At 29.4% G+C, this 21,415-nt stretch overlaps 1 protein-coding gene across 1 annotated transcript in view; it reads left to right on the forward strand.

Annotated features, from left to right (window-relative positions):
• The window catches only part of LOC117176117 (E3 ubiquitin-protein ligase MYCBP2), a 608,404-nt gene that overhangs the window by 49,427 nt on the left and 537,562 nt on the right, over positions 1-21,415 (forward strand). The window contains exon 29 of the mRNA XM_033366175.1: positions 14,131-14,275. Within this exon, the coding sequence (XP_033222066.1) occupies positions 14,131-14,275 (145 nt within the window). The remainder of the gene's footprint in view (positions 1-14,130; positions 14,276-21,415) is intronic.

Genomic DNA, 21,415 nt, shown 5'->3' on the forward strand with positions numbered 1-21,415 from the left:
AAATCTCTATCCCATCCACACACTACTCCTTTCCCCTGCCGAGTGAGTCACGCCTACCCCGAAAGGGAAATGGCTTAATGGTGTAATAATAAAAAAAAATAATAATAGGGGTTGATTTGGGGTGGGTTCCACATACGCTAGAGGGCTGAAACTTTAAGATGGGACTTTTGGCACATTACACTGTCATAAACAATGAAAACATTTTGACTTTTCAAATATTTTATTTTTCGTTTTTTGTAAACGTTGGGAACTTCAGACCATAAAAAAAAATTGTAATTTTTTATTAACATCCGGCCGAGATATGGGCGATCTGAAGAAGTCATGTGAAAAAACGGTTGCCATGATATCTCGAATTCGGATCATCTGAAACACAAAAACCCAATTGATTCTTAAAGAGGCCATAAGTGGCTATCATATGACCCTCAATAATTATTAAGTATTGATAAATAAAGAAATGGTGCATTAAAAAATTTTTTTTTCGTTTTTTTTTCTTCTCCGTTTCTCAACATTTACTGGGTCAAATTGTTATTAAATATTAATTGAAAATCATGATCGAGGTCATACAATAGCCAAGTCTTTTACAAAGATTTAAAAAAAAAAGTTGAATTAGATCGGCTGGAATCGTGGCGACCACCCCAAAAAAGTGCGTTTCGAGAAAAACGCGTTTAAAGTTTAAAGTACGAAAAATTGTGCGTTTCATCCGCTGGAGGCCTTGCGGAGTAATTCCCTAACCATTATTTTTTATGCTGTCAAAATTTGAATTTTCGATGTTTCAAGAAAATTCAAAAAGTTTTTAAGATATTCTTGTAGGGCATTAAAAAAGCAAAATTTTGTCTTCTCTTGACTTTTTTTCATATTGTGCATTATTTGACTTAAAAGCATTACGAATCATTTTTGTGTTTTTTTTTTTGAATTTTGTAAATGCTATAGCTCTGGTAATTTTTCGTTTGATGAAAAAAGTCATTAGGATCGATTGTTCGTCTTTCTGAATACTATGAATATCCGTACAAACATTATTTGACTTAAAAGCATTACGAATCATTTTTGTGTTTTTTTTGGAATTTTGTAAATGCTATACCTCTGGTAATTTTTCGTTTGATGAAAAAAGTCATTAGGATCGATTGTTCGTCTTTCTGAATACTATGAATATCCGTACAGACATTATTTGACTTAAAAGCATTACGAATCATTTTTGTGTTTTTTGGAATTTTGTAAATGCTACACCTCTGGTAATTTTTCATTTTATGAAAAAAGTCATTAGGATCGATTGTTCGTCTTTTTGAATACTATGAATATCCGTACAGAGAATTTTTTAATGATAAAAAAAAATGATTTCAAAAGTATTCAAAATGCCCTCACTTTTTAAATTTTTATACAGGGTGTCTATAAAGTCCCGGGACGGTTGAATATTTCCTCAGGTGAAATATTTTTCAAAAAAGTGAAGGTCATTCCTGAAGTAAATGTCAACGAGGAATTCAATGGTGACCTTCATTTTGACCTTGAAGTTGACCTTCATGGCTTTTTGAAGGTCAACTTTGTTTTTTTAAATGGAAATCCCCTTTTTTACATCTGCAATCGATAGATAATGATATAGTTTCCTATATCATAAAAAAAAGTTATGAAGAACATAAATCAACGGTTTCAACAACTTTTACATAGAACTTTTTCCTTTAAAGTCGAAATTTTTGTAATACTCGATACTCTCCATTATTTCTAATTTAATTATTTTTCACAAAAAAGTTGTTACAACTATTAAATTAAATCCTTTTTGGTTTTATGATTGCTACGCAAAATCTTATTGTTAAGAAAAAATAGAAATCTTTCAGGATTTTATAAACATTTTTGCAAAAATCTTGAAAAGAAAGAATTTTGTTCTCTTTAATTTTGGCAGAAAATGTGAATTTTTGTATTTCAAACGAACAAGTATTCTTTCTTCTCGCTAAGGCGTGAGCCCAGAGTGGAACATCATGAAATATACTCTTTTTATTAGTACGAATCTAGTAAAAAGTTTAGAGAATGAAACAGTGTAACCTTGAATAAATTGACTTTGAATAATTTCAGAAAAATTACCGCCTTTTTGTAGCTTTTGAACTTTTTTTTCAAATTTTCTAACGGATTCCGAAAGAGCACGAGAAATTCTAATTTATTTTTTAATTTTTCATTATAATCTGTACACACGTAACTTTTTCAAAAAAAAGTTTCGGCAAATCGGTAAGATACGTGTCGACCATGTCGACTTATTTCCTTTGAAAAACAACATATCTGAATAAGTCTTATAGTTTATAATATATTTAGGACAAGTGAGTGTCCGAGTTGTATTTATAAATCTTGAAAGTATAGCTCATAAGAATCACATGCCTGTATAATTTTCTCAGAATGTTCTATTTTGAATCCTATTTTATTTTCAACTGTACGTTGCAATATTATAGATTTTGTTTATTTCGTCATTTTTGCTTGTTGAGCAACAGTCAACGAGATTCCTTTATACCCCAGCATCACATATACTCCAAGTTTTGTAAATATAATTGATTAGTTTTGCAATAAGTAATTAAATTTTAACTTAGGAAAATAAATTTTAAGTCAGAAAACGCATTTTCTACAAAACAGTTTAATTTTGTACCAAGGAGTCGAATTTTCTGTCCAATTGTTGAATTTTCAAACTAAAAGGACTAGTTTTGTACAAAACCGTTGAACACTATTAAAACAAAATCTTTTCAGAAAGTAGTTGAACTTTCAACCAAGATATTCAGTTTTCAACCTCAAAAGATGAATTTTCAACAACCAAATGTAATAGTAGATATTCCGACCGAAAAATATTTTAATTTAAAATGAAAAAGAGTTGGATTTACCCAGCGAAAACAACTTTCCAACAAAACACTTGAATCTTTCACTAAAACAGATTAATGTACAACCTATCATTTGCATTTGCAAGCAAAGAATTGATTTACTACCAAAAAGACGATTTTTTAAGAATGTACATCAATTTTCAAACAAATAGTTCAACCTTCTGTCAAATTGAGAAATTTTCGTGCTGAAAATACGAATTTTGAACAAAAAACTTTAAGCCACGCGCGCGGATCGCAAGTTTGAGCGCGCCTGGGGCGCGCGATTGTTGTTTCTCGCGCTTCGCGCCCGATGATGTATTTACCTCACGCTACGCGCTCGGTCTTTATATTTTCGGACATTCTTGCGCAAACCCTTTAAAATTAGGACTCAAAACATCCACCAGTGTATTTTTGTGATTGTGAATTCTCTTTTGTTAAAAGAGCTTAGCTCGAGAGTTTGAGCGTACTTACGGCATGCGACTGATGGCTATCGCACTTCGCGTTCGGTCTTTGCATTTGTCCTGCATTCGTGCACAGACATGTTAAAATCAAAGTTCAACAGACCGACAATTGTAATTTTCTGATTGTGAACTCTCTTTTGTTAAAGCTCTTTCGGCTTTAAAAAACACATTCTCATCACGTATCTCGTGCTTTGCACTCGATTTTGTCCAAAATGTCAACTTTTCTACATTATACATAACACTTTTATATCAAATATAATATATTTTTTACGTAACTCTGCCTGGGATTGCTTATTCAAATATTGCAAAATAAAGCACAAATTGTATTTATCATGATTATTTTAATATTTGTTTCGTATTTTGCTTTAAATTGTATTTTAAGCTGCGCTGAAACATGTATCATTTCAATCAATTTATATAATTACAATTCATAATATGAATAAAAGTTGAATCGTACTAATTCTTATTTCCTTGTTTTTAAATATTTTTTTATTTTTCATCTTGTTTTTTACGATTAAAGAAAAAATACTCTGCATAGGGTCTTATACAGGAAACCTATATAGGGTTCTATATAGGATCCTATGTCCTCTTTCATCTTTTCTGTCCTTTTTCCAAAAATTAAATTTTTTTTTATTTCTGATCTTATTTTTTACGATTAAAAGAAAATAGATCTTTTTAGGCAAACAACTTTTGTTTGTTAATTTTAGTTCGTACTTATGTCGTTTTTTCAAAAAAATTTCATTTTTTCATTTTAATGTTGTTTTTTACGACTAAAAACAAAAAAATACACGTCCTATCGAAAAGTTATTCATTACAAATTTTTAGGTCTTTCCTGGACGCGCAATTTTAGCTTATTTATTTTTTCCATATCTTGCATAGTTTGACCGAAAAATGTAATTTTTGGATTTTTTATTATTTTTTGTACCATCAAATTTGGAATTTTTAACTTATCGACCAAATTAAAAAAATTGCTATGATAATCTTTTAGGGCGTTCCAAAATCAACATTTTTCTTCTCTTGACTTTTTTTCATATCATGCATTGTTTGGCTTGAAACGTTCCATTTAGTTGTTTTTTTGATTTTGAAGACGCTCTAACTCTGATAATTTTCTTTTTATAGAAAAAAGTCATGAGGACAAATTGTTTGAGTTTCGGAGTACTATGAATAACCGTACATAGAATTTTTAAATCTTAAAAAAAAGTGCTTTAAAATTTTTTGAAATTGCGCTCACTTTTTGAATTTTGATCCAAAATAGCTGGTTTACGAAATTGTTCTTTCTTTTTAGGCCTTAAAAAAGTGTGCCAAAGCAGAATCCAATCTGATCAATTTTTCGAAAGTATTTGCAACTAAATAATTAAATTTTCTATAAAAAAAACTAACTTTCAACAAAGTAGTTGAATTTGCAACCAAGAGGTGTGACTTTTAAATAAAATTATTGAATTTTATTTTGAATAAAATTTTAAGTGAAGTTTGTATTTTATTTTGTATACATTTAAAATATTAGGTTAGAAACCTGGGAATTATGCTTAAAAAATAAAGCTAATTTTCCATTACACACTTTTTGATTTCGGACTAGACACTCTTAAATTCGTACTACACAAATGTTTAATACTAGAAAAATTTTATGACACTATTCCTTCAAATTTGTGACACTTTACACATTTACATTTCTTTAATCCCTGAAGTTAGTATGAGACCTGTACTTATCAAATTCATAAAATTATATAATAGCGTCAAGCGTCATGTAAGGCCTCCAGTCCATGCACCAAAACGACCGGATCTCAGAATGGTCGGGATGAAGCGTTGACCAATCAGAAAATTTCCGCGGAAACAGTGTCTCGTTCACAAGCCGAAGTTAGCCGCAGACAAAATTTACTATAGTGCGTGTCACATTTTTTGTAAGTGTTTTTTGTTTTCAAAAGTGTTTAACACTTAAGAATATAAAAAATAATAAATTATTAACATAATGAGCAGTGTTGCTTAATTAAGGGAACATGATGTAAGTATCAGTTTTACGTACAGTCTTATACATTTCTTTTTGCGTTTTTTATAAGAAAAGATTTTTTTGAGGCTTAAAGATTATGTATAACACATACACCGGCTTATATCGTTAACAATGCTTTATTTGCTAAAATTGAATAATTTATAATATTTGTCTGGATGTAAAAGAGGAAGGGAGAATAAAAAAAAGAATAAAAAAAAGAATAAAAAAATTTTTTAATTATATCTTGTATAGTTCCACATTAAATTATTTGCAATATATATTCGTAAGATGCATACAATTAACAATTTTGATTCAAAATTTATAATAATTTTGCAGCTATACTTAGCACTTATTGTATTTTAAATTCTTGTGTACTTAATTTCGCGCCAATAAGCGTTCCGTTCATTTCCAAAGTTGTCAAACACATGCACCGGATGACCGTAACCCGGAATGACCGGAACACCAATCACAGATCATCTTTGACAAGAAGGATCTTTTTTGTCTAGACGAAGGTGCTATGCGATTCGTCTTCCGGTCATTCCGGGCTGCGATCATTCCGGTGCATGTGTTTGACAACTTTGAAAATGAACGGAAAGCTTATTGACGAAAAATTAAGCATAAAAGTATTTAAAATACAATAAATTCTGAGTGTATCAGCAAAATTATTGTAAAATTTGAATCAGAATTGTTAATTGTATACATGTTACGAATATATATTGCAAATAATTTCATGTCGAACTATACAAAGTATAATAAAAAATTTAAAAAATTCTTTTTTTTTGTTCTCCTTTCCTCTTTTACATTCAGAAAAATATTATAAATTATTCAATTTTCGCAAATGAAACATTGTTAAATATATAAGCAGGTGTATGCGTTATACATAATATTAAAGCCTCAAATAAAACTTTTCATATAAAAAACGCAAAAAAAATCTGTAAGGCTGTACGTAAAATTGATACTTACACCATGTTCCCTAAATTCATCAACACTGCTCATTATGTTCATAATTTTTTTTTTTCATAACCTCAAGTGGTAAACACTTTTGAAAAAAAAACATTCACAACAAATGTGATACGCACTATAGTAAATTTCATCTGCGGCTTATTTCGGCTCGAGAACAAGGCACTGTTTCCGCGGAAATTTTCTGATTGGTCAACGCTTCATTCCAGCCATTCTGATATCCGGTCGTTCTGATGCATGGACTGGAGGCCTAAATCAATCTGAAGAAGTGGGTTTTGAAAAAACCAGTTTTATCGAAATAGGATATACGGAAAAGTATACAATAAGTTAAATGAAAGCTCCACGCCTTTTTAAATTCCTTTTATGGTTACAGAAGATTGTCAGTTTTTAAAACATGTTGAAATACGGGAACCAACTTAAAAGAATGTTTTTTCTTCTAAAATTTTTTGGACGTTTTGATTATTATATCACCATTAGTGTACATATAAGTGAAAATGACGTTACGAATTTAGATTTCATTTAGAACTTAACCTTAGTAAGAAAATCCAACTATATTTGTGTGTAAAAGTTTTTTTTTTTCCTTAAAAAGGCTACTGTTATATTTTTGTTACGGAATTCATCTCGTTTGGTTACAAATTCTATTATTTATTTGAAAATTTAATTATTTTGTTCAAAATGCAACTATACTGTTAAAGAAAATCTTTTATCGTAAAGTCAACTACTTTGTGTACAAATTAATTTTCTTAGTCGAACGTTCATCTCTTTGGTTTACAATTGAAGTGTTTGTTAAAAAGTAATTTTTTTAATACAAAATTCAAGTACTTTGTTAAAAACGCATTTTTTTAGTTGAAAGATAATCTCTTTAGTTAAAAATTGAAGTAGTATGATGAAAATTCGTTTTATGTTCGATTGAAAAATAAAATAATAATATTCATGTATTTTATTCAAAATCGAACTTTTACATTTTTGTTTGAAGCTTTATTTTGTATATTATAATAGTTAAAAATTTAACTATTTGCCAGATAATTAATATATTTTGTTGAAAAGTCGTCTTTTTGCGTAGAAAATTAATTTTGTTTCTCGAACATTCAACTAGTTTGTAGATAATTCTTATAAGTCGGAAATTCATTTTTACCCATTTAAAAATCCATTGTTTTCTAAAAAATTCGACTTTTTATATTAATAATTTTACTTTTTTGTTGAAAATTCATCTTTCATGGTAGAAAAGTCATCCTAATTGATTGAAAATTGATATTTTTTGTTAAAAAGTAAACTGTATTCGAAAAATAATTTCTTTTTGGCTTGAAAATTGTACTATTTGGTTAAATCTTTTATTATTTTTTAGAAAACTCGTCTGTTTTACTGGAGGGTTCGCCCGTTTAGTTGTTAATGCAATTGTTTGGTTGGAAAAATTTTTTTACATTCGTCTTTTGGTGTTGAAAATTCATTTGTTCGGATAGAAAATCTTTTTTTATTGAAAATTCCATTTTTTTGTTAATAATGCGATATATTTCGGCTTTGAATCTTAGGAATTTAAAGTGTTTTATAGGGTAACGTAATTTATGGATATGTCATACACTGAATTCTGCTACAAAAAGTATATTAGTCATCTCTAATTAATCTTACAGTTGACTACAAAGCATGAGGATTGGCGGAAACGGATATACGTAATCTTTAAAATGTCGACTGGCACTACAGGTTTCAATATAACTTATGGGTTATATTAGTTTTCAAATCTCGAGTTTCAAGTCAAAATGAAATATAACGAAATCATTTAGTAATAAAGACTACGGAAAACTATGCTTAATATCCCAAAAACACAATACACTAGAATACGCATTGTGGAAAAGGGATCTTAACTGAAAAATTTAGTTAGAAATTTCTTTTCCTCTGTAACAAATGTTGTTTTTTTTTTTAATTTCACTGTAAATCAAGCTAAAACTTCAGTACATGCGATATATAAGAATTGATTATTTTATTATTCTTTTATTTCTTATTTCTATATTTTATTGTAAATAAACTTTAACTTTCAGTAAACGCGATATATATGAGTTTATTATTTCATTATATTGTGAGTTTATTTTTTTTAGTTTATTAGTAGAAGTGACGGAAGTGTATGAACAAAGATTTTGAGTCACTGGATTCTATTCCGGAAATTGGTCCATGGTAGCTCTAAAATCAATAAAGTTTAATCTTCGCGCTTAAATTTTAATACTGGGTTATGAATGACTAATTTGGTAACGAGACTAAAAACATTGTTTTTAAAACTTACTGCAACTTTAACCAAGAAGAAAAGCCTGCTGTTGAGCGTTCAAACACGGTACTCACTTTTAAAAAGTTGAATAATTCCTGTTCCCAAAAAAGTTAGCTAATAAGTTATTTTAAGCCATTAAATCAAATTTGGGAAAATTTAAAGATGAGACTTTTTTATCTTATGACGAAAGTGTTTTTATAGATAACAATATTTTTAAATTTAAAATCATCAAATTATTTGTTTTTAAGTACCTCGGTTAATGATACAGGGTGTCCAGTAGAGTAGCTAAAAAACGCTTTATTTTGTAGAGGGCAATGATCCCCTCATTTCATTCCAAATCCGAAAAAATAAATTCCATATTTCTTTATTTATTTTTTTATTTTAACAGGTATCGGTTTTGACTTGAAGTTTTCCATGTAAAATGCATGGGGAAAAATCACTTTTTTGAGTTTTTAGAAATCTTTTTAGGCTTTGAAAAAATGTGACGGGAAAGTATGGAGGCCTGTAGAGAATTATCCAGCGGAGAATTTCATGTATCAGATATATGGGTTTGACACCCCGAAAACACCCCAAGAGTACTTGAAAACTACCCTTAAAACCAAAAGTGTCAATTCTTCATGAAATCAACATTTTGAGCACTGTATTCTAGTCTTTTTTTTACATAAAAATATTAATATTGGTCTAGTGGAATATTTATTATCGTTGGTTAATTAATTAATTATTATTTAAACAAACGTAATTTGTTTAAATAATTAAAAAAATTTCCACTTAAAATTGTTACTATTAGTCTAGTGAAATATTTATTAACATTAGTTGATTAATTTTCAATTACTTAAACAAATTCAGTTTGTTTAAATCATTTCGTTTCGATTTTTTTTAACTAAAAATTATTACTGTGGGTCTAGTGGAATATTTATCAGTAATATTTAAGTAATAATTTTTATTTAAAAAAAATTCAAAGTAATGAAATGAATTAAACAATGTTGATAAATATTCCACTAAAGAGATATTAATAATTTTCAATATAAAAATTTATTGAAAGAATTTCCATTTATTTCAACGATAGAAAATTAATGAACTAATGTTAACAAATATTCCACTAGACCAATAGTAATAATTTCTTGGGGAAAAAAGAATTTGCGAAAAAAATTGTTTAAACAAGTTCCATTTGTGTAAACAATAAAAAATTAATGAACCAATGTTAATAGATATTACTCTAGACTAATAGTTATAATTTTCAGGGGGAGAAACGAATTTCCGAAAAAAATTATTTAAACAAATTCCATTTGTTTAAATAATTAAAAATTAATTAAACAATTATAATACATATTTCACTAGACCAATATTAATAATTTTAAGTAAAAAAAAGACGAGAATACATTGTTCAAAAGGTCGATTTTATGAAGAATTGAGATTTTTTGTTTTAAGGGTAGTTTTCAGGTACACATGGGGGTGTGTTAGGGATGTCAAACCCATATGTCTGATACATGAAATTCTTCGTTGGATAATTCTCTACAGGCCTCACGCTTTCCCGTCACATTTTTTTAAACCCTAAAAAATTATTCTAAAAACTCAAAGAAGTGATTTTCCCCATGCATTTTACATGGGAAACTTCAAGTCAAAAGTCGGGTACCTGTTAAAAAAAAATAAATAAAAAATTAGGGAATTTCTTTTTTCGAATTTGAAATAAAATGGAGAGGGGGGATCATTGCCCTCTAGCATGCAAACAAATTTTGCCATGCATGTTTGTACCACCCTAGTGTCCAGCGTGTGGGAAAAATGTGAAAGGTGGGAATTCTATGGGTAATTTATTATTGCGGGAAATGTACGGGAAATGTACGGGATTTTAATTTTTGAAACCGGAATTCGTTTATGTTACATAAACGGAGCAGAAAACGAAACTTTCTTCATTCTTGAATCATTGTATTTTTTATAAATTTTCTAGCAAAAAGTATAAAATCGCTTGGCTTCGTTCTCAAGATGCAGATTGATAAATCAGGGTTGGTACAGATCAGGAAATTCTGGAAGTCAGGGAATTTAAAAATGGTAAGGGAAAGTCTGAGAAAGTCAGGGAATATCAAGAATATCTGAAAGAGTTAGGAAGTTTTCAATGAACTAAAGTTGAAGTTTATAAAATTCTGCATGACTCATAGATTTTTTTCGTTGACAAAAATTTGCTAAAAAAGTGATGCGTTTAAAAAATAAAAATGTAAATACAACAAATTTGTAGAATACAAATATGTGTATTAAAGAAATAGATATTTATCTGGGTCGGCGTAAAGAGATATTTTCGAACTCTGGAGGGTTTTTATAATCAATAAAACACTCAAATAAATTGACTTTGTTTCAGTGACTGTAATTTTTCCTTCGGGTGTACTAAAATGCAAATTAAAAGTAGGACAGGGAAAAAGTAAAAGAAACATAAAAATTCACATAAAGAATGACAGTTATTCAGACTTGGAAAAGGAAATTTTCGAAATAATTTAAATTCTAAGTTGCAACATAGAATTTCAGTAAACAAATATAATTTTATGTCAAAGGCATGGAATTACAGTAAAGAATTGTAATTTTTACTTTGAGACATGGCATTTTAGTAAAAAATATAATTTTTAATTTGGGTCTGGAAATTTCAGAAAAGAAATTTTTTCAATGGGAATTTTCGAATGAATTATAATTTTGACTTTGGGATAGGCAGTTTCCGTAAAGAATTAGAGTTTTTACTTTGGGGCAGGGAATTTCAGTAAAGAAATATAACTTGTATAATTGGGACAGCGAATTCCTTCGAAGAATAATAATTTTGATATTTTGCAACAGGAAATTTTATAAATTGGAATTTTGGCTTTCAAGTGTTTCAGTCAAGAAATATAATTTTGAGAATTGTACAGGGAATTTCGTAAAATATAAGAAGTTTCAGATAAGAAATCAGTGGTTTCAACATTTTCGCACTATATTCAAGTACTTGTTTATATAAATTATTTATAGCAATTCTCTTCTACTTTTAATTAATTATTTATGTTTCTTAAGTATATTATGTATGCATTGATTTTGACTAATAGCAAAATTGTTTAAGAATTTATATTGTAGATGAAAAAATCGTATTTTTTTGAATTACTAATTTTGTCACTATATTTTTACATTCTCACCAAAGAAGGTATTAGATTTGTGTAAAATTTGCCAACCCCCCCCCCCCCCCCCCTCCGTTGTTGTCAAATGTCCACGTTTTGAGGCCCCCTGAATCCGAAAAACAGGTTTTTACGAATGTGTCTATCTCCCTGTAAGTCTGCCTGTCTGTCGGTCTGTGAACACGATAGCTTTTGAAAAAAATAATCTATTAGATTGGCCTTTAATACACTCATTTAGTGTCCTAAACTAAAGGTCAAGTTCGTTAGCCAGCCATTTAGGACAAAACTTCAAAAAATGGTCACATTTTGAATATTTTTCGAGACCATTTTTTTCAAAATTCAAAAATTTTCTGTACGGTTAATCATATTATTCAAAGGGTCACACAATTTATCATAATGATTTTTTTCATAAAATCAAAAATTACCAAAGTTATAGCATTTAAAAAATTCCAAAAAACACACGAAAATGAACATTTTAAGCCAAATAACGCACGATATAAAAAAAAGTGAAGAGAAGAAAAAAGTTTCTTTTTGAGTGCCCTACAAGATTATCATAACAGCTTTTTGAATTTTCTTGAAAAATCATAAATTCATATTTTGACAGCATACAGAATAATGAAAAATCCAAAAATTACATTTTTCGGCCAAACTATGCAAAATACGGTAAAAGATGAGTATACAAAATTGTGCATATGAAAAAGTTCTACAAATTTGTTATCAACCACTTTTTGATAGGATACGTATAGTTTTGGCTTTAATCATGAAAATATTATTGACAGTAAAAAAAAAATCTGCCCGCTATTTTTTTACGATTAAAACCAAAAACAGAACTATCAAAGAATTATTCATGCCAAATAAATCATTTTTACATTCTAATCAGAGAAGTTATAAGATTTGTGTAAAATATGACCCCCCCCATTTTTTGCCAGAAGGTTCACATTTGAGACCTCCTGAATCCGAAAAACAGGTTTTTACAAATGTGTCTGGCTGTATGTCTGTGAGCCTATTTTGAAAATTTGTTAGTCCACATTTTTTCATGATTTAAAGATTATCTGTACACTTGTTCATAGTATTTGGAAAGAATAATGTTAATTTTCCATAGCCCTGCAAGATTACAATAAAAACTTAATGCATTTACAAAATTCCATAAAAAACACGAAAATGAACATTTTAAGCCAAATAACGGACAATGTGAAAAAAGTCAAGAGAAGAAAAAGTTTGATTTCTAAATGCCCTGCAAGATTATCATAACAACTTTTTCAATTTGAATGAAACTACGTCTGTTTTAATACCAATGTAAGTTATGAATTATAATAATATACATTTATGGGAAAGATATAAAATTTCACAGAAACCCTCGAGTGCGAAGCGCGACATACGTGATGAGAATGTGTTAGATTAAGCCGTAGGAGCTTTAACAAAAGAGAATTCACAATCACCAAATTACTGTTGTTGATGTTTTCACCTTCAGTTTTAAGAAGTCTATGCACATAGATCGAGCGCGTAGCGCGAGGTAAATACATTATCGAACGCGAAACGCGAGAACCAACAGTCGCGCGCCGTAGGCGCGCTCAAACTTGCGAGCGAAGCGAGCTGCGCGTTTAGCGCCCGATGAGAATGTGCCCGCGAAGCTGGCAGATTTTTTTTTATATATTGTTGCATACAAAATTAATGAATTAATCGTTAATTACACACTATTACGCATTAGTACGCATCATTGCGCATTATTACATGCAATTACGCGTGAAGTGTACGGAGTGATACACGAGTGAATTCCCCTTTGTCAAGCATGCATGATTTTAAATTATTTAAAATAGTTAATACAAAGTTAAATAAATATCCTCTAATCAATTTTGTTTTCAACATTTCACGGGTAGCACAATAAATCGAATCAATCCACATTTGGTTGAAAATTATATTATTATGTAAACAATTTTAAATACTTCAAATACACATCCTCATCAGTGGAATTTTTTATATTTCGTTTTTTCAATTATTCCAAGGAACCCCAAAACCACAATTTATTGATTGTACCGTGACTAAAATTACTTGTTTTTCGTAGATTTTTGGGTCGTTGAATCCGATTCTAAAAGCGAAGTATTTCTATCACGTGTAAAAGTGCTTGATTTTTTAAATGAAACTTTTTTCTTAGCCATTGATCAACTAATAATTCAGAAAAAATGCTTAGTTTTGTTTTTAAATTGAGAAATAGATTTTTAATTACCGTCTAAAGTAGAAAAACGCGCATCCTCAGCCTCAAAATAAAAGCTTCCTCGTTAACTTACTCGCAACTGCTTAAGTTTTTTCAATAATACTTTTTTTCGTCTACATTTAGCAACTAATAATCTAGAAATACAACTGTCAGTTTTTCAATAAACTGAAAAATAGATTTTATAGAATGTTTTTTCTCTCCAGAAATTGACCAAATGTGGATCGATTCCTTTGCCTGTGTTACCTATTATTTTTTATTTCTAAATTCGATCAGAATTTGTCTGTGATTTTGAAAATCCTCTATTATTTGCAGCTGACGAAATCGAAGAGGACTTGGAAGCAGCACAGGAAACGGCAAAGAGGATTTTCTCCGTTCATTCGGCCCTCCTAGGACGTGGTTTCGCCCTCGCATCTCCTCCAACAGTTTCCCAGGCTCTTGACGGTGTCCTTCCATTCAGGTAAGTGCCTATTCCACATGTACATAGTTTATCAGATAATAGGCATTTCAACAGTATAGGTAGGAATCAGAATTCAAATATTTCTCGTCTTCCATTTGGAAGAAATACACAGAATTTCTTTTATTCGTATAAGAGAAAATCCTTCACTATTACAGGCTTCATGGACCGGTCCCTATTGTACCCTATGTTCCCTATTGTACTCTATATTCAGTTCAAGCCCCTATGCCCTATACAGTTATTTCTTACAGAAATTCCCTGATTTTCGCTGTTTTTCTCAAGTCCTTGACATAGGGACCAAATCTTGAAATATGGTACTATAGGCCCTATAGTACCATATTTCAAGATTTAGTCCCTATGTCAGGGATTCGAGAAAAAATAGACAAAATCAGGAAATTTCTGTAAGAAGTAACTAAATAATAATTTAGGGCTGCCAGATATCACTATTAGTCACTTTTTTCCTAGAATCACTTTTTAAAATTAAAAAATCACATTGGTCATAATAATTTAAAGGGATTTTAAAGATTTTAGGGTATTTTTACAACTTCGAAGGCATTTGAAAGAGCTTTTAATTTGAAATATTTTAGGAAAATTCGAAAGATTCCAAGGAATTATTTTTTAATTTCATTGATTTGAAGGGATTTCAAAGCGTTTTAAATATTTTAGGATAAAGAATTTTCTAGAATTTCGAAAGATATGAAACAATTTTATAGGACCTATAAGGTTTTAAGATATTTTAAACGATTTTACGGGATTCTATAAGGTTTCCGAGTATTTCCATGATTTTAACTTTTAACGGGCCTTTAATGATCTCCATGTATTTTAATCAATTTTTCAGGATTTCAAGAAATATCACCAGATTCTATAGAATTTCATCGGACTTAATAATATTTTATACTGAATTGTAAAGAATTTATGTAAGAGAAGTGAGGTATTTCATAGGGTTTCAAAGATTTCAAAAGAATTGAAATTAGTTTTTGGAATTCACCGTTTATTCTCATTATTTTGTCTTGATTAAACAAATTTTTTAAAAATTATTTACAGATATTTTAATTTACTCGAATCCTTATAAATTCGATTAATTTAATGGATTTTTTAATTTTTTAAAGTTTTTTTTAATTGATCCTGAGAATCAATTGAAAAAATCATTAAAAGATTTGAAATCTTTAAAGGTATTTTTTCAAATACCTTTTAAAACGCTAAGAGCTTTAACAAATTTTAAAGGATTTAAAAAAATTTCAAGGGATTTAAAATATTTTGGGTTATGAAAAAGATTACAAATAAGTTTTTAATTCATTTCAGTAATTTACTATGAGATTTTAAAGGATTTAAAATATTTCAGAGTATTTTAAAATATTTCTTGGTATTTTCACGAGCTTTAAAATGTCTCAAAGGAACTCAAAAGGTATCACAGGTTTTTAAATATTTTAGGAAAGCTTAAAAGATTCCCAGAATTTTAAAATTATTTCGATAGTTTGAAAGAATTTCAAACACTTGGAAATATTTTAGAGTATTTTCAAAAGATTTAAACGATTTCAAGGATTTTGCAAGGTTTTTAAGGGATTTTGTGATATTTCAGTGGATTTTAATATTTTAATGGATTCTAGAGAATTTATTCACAAAAAGTCAGGGATTTCGTAGGGTTTCAAAGATATCGAAAGATTTTTGCAATTTACTTTGAATTCGCTCTGAATGCATATTAATGTATCCTAAATGCTTCTCAATTAACGCAATTCTTCTTAGTTCAATGAGTTTCTTTGTATATTTTTAAATTGAATATATTTTTGTTTTTCTTGATCTTTATTTTTTTTAAATATGATTAATTATGACTAATTCTTTTAAGATTTTTCTAAATAACTTAAATTTTTCTAAATGCTCCCAAATATATTTAATTCAATGGATTTAAAAAAAAATTTAAAGTTTTTATTTAATTAATCCTGACGTATATTAACCTCACCTTGAATTCTTAGGCGGTTCAGCAAATTCTTTTGAATTCCCTCGAATGTTTCTAAGATCATTTTAAAGTTACTGACTTCAATCAAGTTCTTTCATATTTTTAAATTGTTTTTAATTCGTTTGGATTTTTTTAATGTACCCTAAATTTTGAGGATTTTTATCGAATTCTTCTGGTTTACCTCTAAAAGTATCTTATGAGCGTGACAAAAAGTACCATTCGGTCCCTATATTGTGTCCTGTGGGGACTGAGCGGCTAGGCCTCACTTTGAAAACGATGCTAATTAAATTATACACCCAGTGAAACTATTGAATTGCAAATTTTGAAACTGGGACATCGAACTGAAGTGCAAAGAGCTATGCAGTGGACCGATTTACTTTTAAATAAATTATTATTTGCTAATTCGCTCGTGTAATCTGCCTGCTCATGAGAATTCTTTATACCTCCGGGTGTTTAAAAATAATTTCTGCTCTCGATACAATAATGAGATGAAAACTTATTTGTCTGGAAAATCCGACTATGGGGCTCTTCATTGTTTTCGCGAATGTTAAAATATAGAAAATTCATATTATTGTTTATGGGTTCCATGGACAGGGTTTTGTGAGATGAATTTATTTTTACTGGACACGTCTATAAATACGATCATGATTATTATTAGAATCAACACAGCAAACTTTACATTAATCGAAGATAATTTCCTATTTTTAACCTTGCCAGGATAATCTTTCACCTTATAATCGCTCAATTTTTACTCGAGATGTAGCGAGAATCGCGATGCTGGCGCTATCTATCGTCGTTTAACTTCATTAAATTGGAGAGAAATGGGGATTCCCATTTGTCAGTTGTTTTTGCGCTTTTTGCCAAATGGTATTAAATAAGTTCTAATTCGTCTACAATAGTGTAATTTGTTTCGGAGGAGATACTATATCAGTAATAACAATTCTTTTTCTTTTTTCTATTGCTTATTCTACATGTTTTACTGAAATTTGCTCAATTCAGCATGACGCAGTAGACAATATCAAAATTATTCTTCTAACCTGGGATAAACTTTCGCCAAATAGCATGTAAACTTTAACAGCGGAAAATTTGACATGCAACAAAATTTAACTTAAGTTTTTTTTTTGTGAGGGTTCACAGTCTTTCCCCTATTCCCCTGAGTTCCCCCATTCCCCTGTTTCTCTTTTCTTTTTATATATACTATATTTTAAAATAAAATTGTTCGTTTAACATCTAAAAAATTATTTTATTTAAAATTAGAATATGTTACCGCGAGAAGTGAAAGCTTTTTTTTAACATACATAATTATCTATTAGATTGAATTTAACTTACATAATTGTCTAGTATAATGAATTTAACTTTTTTTAAATTTGACTAATTTCAAGCTGAAATATTCAGGATTTAAATAAAACTTTAAAGTTAAAATATTTTTTCGTTGAATATATATAAATTAAATATTGTTGAAATTCTCTGTAATAAAGTGCGATGGTCTGACTTTTCACGTTGAAGATTCTTTAGTTTAAACTTGAATAACGATTGTCATTATTTTAGACAAATTATAAAATTTATTGTTCGATTAAACCAAAATTTAAACAAGAATTACAAGAGATTTTCACCTAATTTTAGTGACATTTTATGATTGAACATATCGAACACAAATGTAAGAAGTTATAGAATTGAAAGAATTGAAGCATTGCCGACAGGCAAATAAAATTCATTTAAATAAATGTACATAAATATACATTAGCACTTATCTAAAAATAATTAGTTTGGTGATTTAAAATTTAAAATATATTTTTTATTTTTAAATCACTTTTATCGTAAAATATAAGTCTTATCTTCGAGTGTGCATCGTTTTAATTTAATAATTAAAAACAGGTTAATAGCCAAATGTTTTGAAAACAGGAATTATTTAACATTTTTAAATTTAGACAATGTTAACCTCGTTGTTTAATTAGTAATCTATAAATCAGTGTTTAAATTAAATCGTCAAAAATAAATTTTATTGATTTTAGCGCTACCTCGGATGAATTTCCGAAATAGATTCCAGTGAGTCAAAATCTCAAAATATCTACTTCAAATTAAAAAAATACCAAAAACTAGATTTCAAATGTTCGATAAATTCAAACGCAGTCTTTACTACTTGTTAAATACTTGTTCTTTAAATATACATTATATTAATATTTAATTAATTTAAATATTTCGCCAAATTTAAACAAACCTTTTACTTTTCCTTAAGGGTGTTGGTTAAGTCCGACTTTGAATTTTTTATGGGTACGGCACTGACTCAATATATTTTTTCCGAAGGATTTGAGAACGAAAGAAAGACAACTTGTCGAATATCCGGGGATTTGCGAGATCCTTGGATCAATAAAATGTTGAAAAATCAAACCTTTAATCAAGAAAATCATTATTTTCACGACAAATATTAATATTTCGAAAGACATAAATTAGTGGGTAGCAGACGAAAGCATTTGAACGGTGAGATTCCGCTCGCAAATTTATTTTTCTATTCACAGTTCTGACATCGTAGAATAACTCTGGAACCCAATAACGTTTTCGAAGGGCCACGTCTTGATGATGGTGACCCTAAATTTTGCAAAATACGTCTCGAAATTGAAAAAAATACAGAATAAACTGACATGGCATATGTGTGTGTTGTAACCTTATTTGTGATCAGCCACCAAGCTAATTCGACAAATTTCAAATGATTTGAGAGATTTTAAGTTATCTTGAAGGATTCCAAAAAATTTCAGAAGATTTTGCTTCAAAAAATGTTAGAACTCTTTATATTTAAAAGATTTCTCTTATAGATTTTTAAATAAATTATTTTTTTAATATTATAAAATAAAAATCCGGCGACGTGAACACACGCTTTGTTCAAACTTAAACTATTTCTAATTTGAGTTCAAGAACGTTGAAGAGCATTGTTTTCAATTCACATTCAAAGTATTAATAATTATATTAATAATGAACTAACATATCTTGGATAGAAATATTTACTTATACGCTCAAAAGTATGAACATTTAATTGTTAAAGAAGACATTTTTAGAAGAGGAAATCTTATTGATGAGAACGATTTAAAACATATAAAATGGTTTATTTAACACGTTTGATGTTTCTCGGGCTTTTTATGTCCTGTCAATTTATTTTTAACGACCTAAGTATATGCAAACTAAAAAAATTAATTCTTTAATGGCATAAATCATGAAAAAAATCATTTAATATTAATTTATAAACTATAACATTTTTTATAAAATGATCGTTTCTTGTTTTCGGAATTTATAAATTATTTTTGAATCTTTCACGTATTTTCCCCCTTTTTTGCGCTCTTTTTACGCTGTGATCCCTGTGGAGCTGATGCGATAAATCGTACTTAGAATATGGTTTATTGGCGCCTTGCTAATCGTATAACTTCGTGACTTCGAAAAAGGGTGGGTATATAGGAGACGCGTTGACACAAGTGCCATTATTTCACCCAGATTTTATTATTTTTTATTACATGTGATTGTCTATGAAAGATTTCAGTTCATACGAGAATCAAAAACGATTTAGAAAAACGATTAAAGAAAGGGATTTAAAAAAAAAGATGAATGTAAGGACAAATAAATCCAGATCTTTTTTAAATAAAACATATTTTATATAATTTTGAGGAATGAAAATACGCTGGAATAATATCCGACGAAAATATTTTTGAATAGAAAAAATGTAAGAGACGCAACACTGACTGTTTCACTTCCCCTGAAGACCTAAGGCTCCTCGTTGGCCCCATGTTCGTCAATGTTTAGTTTATAGCGACTGTGGCGCAGCAAGTCGCCAGCCTTATCCAAATGTTTTAGATTTCAATGACGACCTGTCCTTTGAAACATTTCAAAAATCATCTTTAACTTTTAATGTGAGGAGCAAGCGAACAAAACATGATAAATCCATTTTGTGAAGAAAAAAATGAGTTATGCATCGTTTAAGCATCTTCGGGACTCTAGAAATATGATTATTGACCCTCGATTCACAAAAAATCTATCCCTTTAAAATCTCACTTTAAAAATGGTGTAACCTTTAAAATGTAGAAATTAAAATCCGTGTATTTTGTACTGAAGAGTTCAATATCCTACCAAAAATAAATAAATCCAAGCTAATAGGTTTAATATTTTGATAATAATGGGTAACCAATTAGATGGTTTCCTCTGTATGATACTATTTTAATTTTGGTTCCATCTATGGGTATCTTTGAGATACAGCTTTTGTCTAATTACACAGCCACACAAAAAAAAGTGTGCGGATCTGGTAACAAGACACATGTATTCCTATGGATTTTGGGGCGCTGAATTCATATTCGGTGTCAAAAATCACCCATCACGTCATGGTTGAGCCATTACCTCAAAAAATGACGAAAAATCATGCACTGAGGCAAATAAATTTCAAAATAATGGCAGTGATGCAAATTTTCACTTCAAAAACATGTCGACAACTATGAAGGATCAACCCTTGCCTGATATCGACTTATTTAACATAACTTTACCCAACAGAACCTGACCTCACCTAATCTGAATAAACAGAAATTTATTGAACTACACGTAAAGCTCTGGAAGCATATTTTCCCAGTAGCAAATGTGTGCTACATCGAATGGGTCAACTCGAGCCTAACCTAGAAATAAATCTAACCTAGCCTAACCTAACCTCACGAAACACAATTAAACTGATTGTGTTGTCCTGTTGTGTTTGCGGTACCTTTTGAATCAGCTTGGGCTTAACCTGCAAAGAGGTCAAACCTATCCTAATCTAAAAAAACCTAACCTAACCTAACTTAACTTCACGTAACGCAATTAAACTCATTGTGTTGTCCCGTTGTGTTTGCGGTACCGTTTCATTCAGCTTCGGCTTAACCTACATAGAGGTTTAACCTATTCTAACCTAACAAAACCTGAACTAACCTAACCTAGCCGAATGAAATTCAACCACACGTGTAGCTATGTAAGCGTACGGTTCTCAGTCTTAAATGTGTGCTATATTTAATAGGTTAACTCAATCTTAACCTACAAATGAATTTAACTTAACAGAACCTAACGAAATTTTGCTTAACGCAACACAACCAAAGATATTATAAACGTAGATGCGGTACGGGGCGTCGGAGTGGGGAATTATATATATATATATATAGGACATCACATTTTCTGCCCTATCGAGGTGCTGC

Source organism: Belonocnema kinseyi, chromosome 7 (genome assembly GCF_010883055.1).
Source record: "Belonocnema kinseyi isolate 2016_QV_RU_SX_M_011 chromosome 7, B_treatae_v1, whole genome shotgun sequence".
Taxonomy (NCBI): domain Eukaryota; kingdom Metazoa; phylum Arthropoda; class Insecta; order Hymenoptera; family Cynipidae; genus Belonocnema; species Belonocnema kinseyi.